A 4,701-nucleotide genomic window follows, 5' to 3' on the forward strand; every position below is an offset into this window, starting at 1 on the left:
TATATATATATAACCATCTGTACTTTTTATTTATTATACATTTAATTAATGTAGTTTATATTCATTTGTATGAACAATACATATAATGAAATATTAAGTACATTACATATATTATGTAAAATTTATATATACCTATATCCTGTCCTGACGTATATATATGTATATGAAATATGTGAATAAAATAAAAATACATTCATTCTTTAAGTATTGTAAAAGATGCATTTATATACCCTCTTTACCTACTGTATATTTAAATTTGACACAATCGTAATTAAGGAGTAAACTCCAGTCGTGCGTCGGGCTGACAAACAAGTTTTTTTTGTCACTTTTACGTGTAACTCCGAATGGCTTGAAATCAAAGCGGAACTATTATCTGGTTAGCGGGCTTTTGGTCGTCATGACATAATTTCAAGGGTATTTCTTTTAAAGATGAAGAAATTCATCAAATTATTCACCAAAGACGAAATATTCGGCAAAGTGAAATGTTACATGTTAAAAGCATTACGTCTAACCATGTCATCGATTGTTTTGACGACCTAATAAAAACTGTTGAGAGTTTGTGAACACATAGTATATGGGTATTTAAGATTTAAATCTAATATATAACAATAGTTCTCATTTATGTTAGCCAACTCTAAACAGCACTGTTCTCACAATTGCTAGTTATTCTTGTGATTATTCTTCAGATATATTTCAGCTTGAGGTTGCTTATTATTAGTCATGCCTACCGATACATTTTGTTTAGTCTTATATAAGCAGAATGTTCAACACAATTTAACCATGTATTCGAAGTCGTAAGTTATCCGATTGTACCCACACATTTTATTTTTCCCTTAATAAATTCTAACCTACAGAGTCCTGCCGTTTTACTGAATAAAAACTTCTGGTGTTTCCCACCGTGTAATTTTCGATAAGGGAAGGTCTTTTGATTCAAACAAATTCAAAACATGTCTGAAAGAAAAAGGTGTGACTCATCAAATCACTCCGTGGGTTTGTCCCGTGATAATGGGCCAATAGAAAGGTAATAGATATTCGTCAACTACTTAATTAGCACATAATTTTCATATTTCAGTAATATCGGGTACATACCATAACTATCTTAACAGTTACATACGTATTGTAGCGAGCCGCGAGCGCCTTTCTTCATGTGTGTCGTACCTGAGTTGTGAGAAAGCAGTTAAACAGTTAAAAAAAAAATAAACTATCCGGATGTTTCCAGAAGGTTCCAGAATGTAAACAAAAGAATATTTAAAGAAAGAGACGATCGCCGAAAAAAGAAAAAAAATAAATTGACCGTTGCAGAAGTGAATCCAGAAATAAATTGACAGAGATAGAAGTGAAATAAACAGAATAGTGATATATCAACAGTAGTGTATATAAATAAAGTAATTCCTAACCTAAGTTTAGTAATAATTTAATAGTGTTTTTAAATTCTTTAACAATTAGTGTAACTAAATAGTTTTTGTTGTTATCAGTCTTAGAAGTTAATTTTGTTAAACCCACGAACATTACAACTGCTATCAGGTGTGGGTGGGGTTGAGTAAAAGACATTACAATGGGAAAGAAGTTGTACGAATTAAAAATAGCCGAGTTAAGAGAATTAGAAGAACGGGATGAAGCGACAAGCGGTAACAAAGCGGAACTTTAGTGGTGGCTCGCGGAGGCGTTGAAAAAGAATGGCCATAATCCTGAAACGTTCCTTTTCGAAGACGAATTGTCGCAAATGACGAAAAGTTTGGAAAGCAAATTAGAAGAAAACAGTAAAAGTTTGAAAAATGAATTGGAAGAAAACAGTAAAAGTTTAGAAAATAAATTGGAAGAAAATAGTAAAAGTTTGGAAAATGAAATGGAAGAATACGATTTTGACATGAATTTAAGAAGATGCGTTCTGAGACTGAATGACGAAGAATTCTATTTCATCAAAAACAGACAGGAGGCTGTAACCTGAAAGGTAAATTCTAAAACAGTACCTGTTGAAATAAGTGGAGTGATTGACAGATATTGTAGGAATCTAACCAGTGAGCAGAAATGTAAATTGCAACATCTACTTTGTCAGAATGCCAACGTCTTTGAGACTGACAAGAATGGTAGGGGAAGGACCACTATAGTAAAACACAAGATCAATACCAGTAATGCGCAGTCTATTCGTCAAAAACCTAAACGATTTCCTCTGGCCAAAAAGGAAGAAGCAGAGCGAATAATCCACGAAATGCAGGAGACCGGCATAATTGAGCCATCATCAAGTCCATGGATATCTCCGATAGTATTGGTAAAGAAGAAGGATGGGACAACCTGTTTTTGTGTAGATTACCTCCAGCTCAATAACGTAACCAAGAAAGACAGTTATCCACTACCACGGATTGATGACACCTTGGATATGCTTTCTGACTCGAAAATGTTTTCCACATTTGATGTGAAGAGCGGATACTGGCAAGTTGCTTTAGATGCTGCCGACAAGGAATAGACCGCATTCTCTATCGGCATGGGCCTATCGCAGTTTCAGTTATGCCTTTCGGGTTATGCAATGCCCCGGCAATGTTCGAAGAGTTGATAGAGAAAATCTTGAGTGATCAAATTGGAAAGACCTGCTTGATATACTTGGATGACATGATAGTGATTGGAAGCACCTTTAATAAACATCTGCAGAATTTGCAAGCGGTATTCCAGTGGTTACGTGAGGCCAATTTGAAACTCAGTCCGAAAAATTGCCACCTTTTCCGCAAAGAAGTTTCTTACTTGGAACATGTTGTATCAACGAATGGCGTGGCCGTGGATCTAGAGAAGATAAAAGCCGTGAAAGAATGGCCAGTGTCTGAAAATATCCACGACATAAGAAGCTTCTTGGGATTGTGCACGTATTATCGTCGCTATGTTTATGGATTCGTCAATATCGCCAAAACTTTGACACGTTTAACCCAAAAATGACCGCAAATTTCATTGGGATTCGGATTGTCAAACGGCATTTTACACTTTAAAACAGGCTTTAATCACAGCCCCCGTACTGGTACATCCTCGGCCCAATGGAATGTTCATTTTGGACACCGACGCCAGCAATGTGAGAATGGGAGCACTTCTTTTGCAGTTAAAAGATGGCCAAGAGATGGTAATCGGCTATATTAACAAGACCTTATCAAAAGCCCAAAAAAACTACTAAAGAAAATACCTATATGGACGAAAATTCACCCTGCGCACCGATGATGCAGCTTTAAAGTGGCTTCTGAATTTCAAGAATTCGGAGGGCCAGATAGCTCAATGGATAAAGAAGCTACAGGAATATGATTTTGACGTAGAGCACCGGCCTGGAACCGGACACAAGAATGCCGGTGCACTTTCCAGAAGGTCTTGTCAAACAGACTGCAAGCAGCAATTCGACGCATCACGGTAATCGACGACGAGTGGTTACCTGAAAATATAAAACACGACCAAGAAAACGACCCGGACTATTTTGGCAAGTGGGTTGAAGCCTATGCCCTTCCGAACCAAGAGCCAGAAAACAAAGTTGAGGTGCTGGTGAAAAAGTTGACCAGTCATTTTGGGGTGCCCTTGGAGTTGCACTCAGACCAAGGGAGGAATTTCGAATCGGCTATATTCCGTGGAATATGCGAGCTCCTAGGAATAAAGAAAACTCGAACTACTCTACTCCATCCACAATCGAACGGCATGGTAAACGAATGAACCGAACCTTGATTAAATATCTCTCCAAGGTAGTGTCTGATCACCAAAGGGATTGGGACCACTATTTGCTTTTATTCTTAATGGCATACCGTTCATCTGTCCACGAAACGGCTGGTCAATGAAGAGGTATTAGCAATAGGAGAACAGAAAAATCTATGGAAGTCAATAAAAAATAGGCGAGATAGGTTAGTAGGACACCTTCTCAGGCATGAAGGTCTAGTCAGGGACATATTAGAGGCAGAAACGGAAGTCAGAAGGAGAGGTAGACCCAGATTAGAATACTGTTCGCAAATAGTTAAGGATATGGGTTGTTCTAGTTTTAGTTTTCTGGTCTTAGGACCAACGACCTTATGATGATGATGATCTTTGAAAATGACCTTTTAGTTGATGTATATGTAAGAGATTCCTCATTAAATTCAGTGAAACATATACAAGTGTGTTTTATTATTAATTTTTCTTTTTATGAGTCCTAATTTTTTAACGAACCGTGGTAATCTGTAGTATATTTTAAACTCATATTATAAAAATATAATTTCTTTGATAGAAAGCTATTATCTACAATGTCATTATTTTAAAAAATATTAATGAATAATAAAGTTATACTAAAAATCGATTTAAAAAATAATGGGTCTGCAACAAAAGTAGATATACTTACAATTGACCATTATCAGGAGCAGAAGCAAATTTTTTCTGAATAACATTTTGAAGCGAATTACATAAGACGTTCTGTTATTCATTTAATAAGTGCTTCTCTTTTATATGAAAAATCGATCTTGATAAACAACAACTGTTCAACATGTACAATTGCCTTTCAATATAGACCAAGACGGAACAACTTTGAAAGCGTCATCACCATTAAGCACGTGTACAGCGTGGTTTTTATTAGTCTGTCAAGAAGTGGTGGCCCACGTTCGCACCTACCGAAATTTTCCAGGGTTGCATTCAGTGAGTTTGTTATTGTTATTTGCTGAGATCCGATTTGAAAACGATAGGTTATCTCCCATTTTGAAAATAGTATAATTATGA

The 4,701-nt window shown here is 36.2% G+C and overlaps 1 protein-coding gene across 1 annotated transcript in view; it reads right to left on the reverse strand.

The window, feature by feature from the left end:
* The window catches only part of LOC108740377 (endoglucanase A-like), a 26,827-nt gene extending 22,342 nt beyond the window's left edge, over positions 1-4,485 (reverse strand). Inside the window, exon 1 of the mRNA XM_018474677.2 lies at positions 4,331-4,485. Within this exon, the coding sequence (XP_018330179.1) occupies positions 4,331-4,412 (82 nt within the window). The 5' untranslated portion in view covers positions 4,413-4,485. The remainder of the gene's footprint in view (positions 1-4,330) is intronic.
* Between the last annotated feature and the right edge of the window lie 216 nt (positions 4,486-4,701).

Source organism: Agrilus planipennis, unplaced genomic scaffold (genome assembly GCF_000699045.2).
Source record: "Agrilus planipennis isolate EAB-ADULT unplaced genomic scaffold, Apla_2.0 scaffold75, whole genome shotgun sequence".
NCBI lineage: Eukaryota > Metazoa > Arthropoda > Insecta > Coleoptera > Buprestidae > Agrilus > Agrilus planipennis.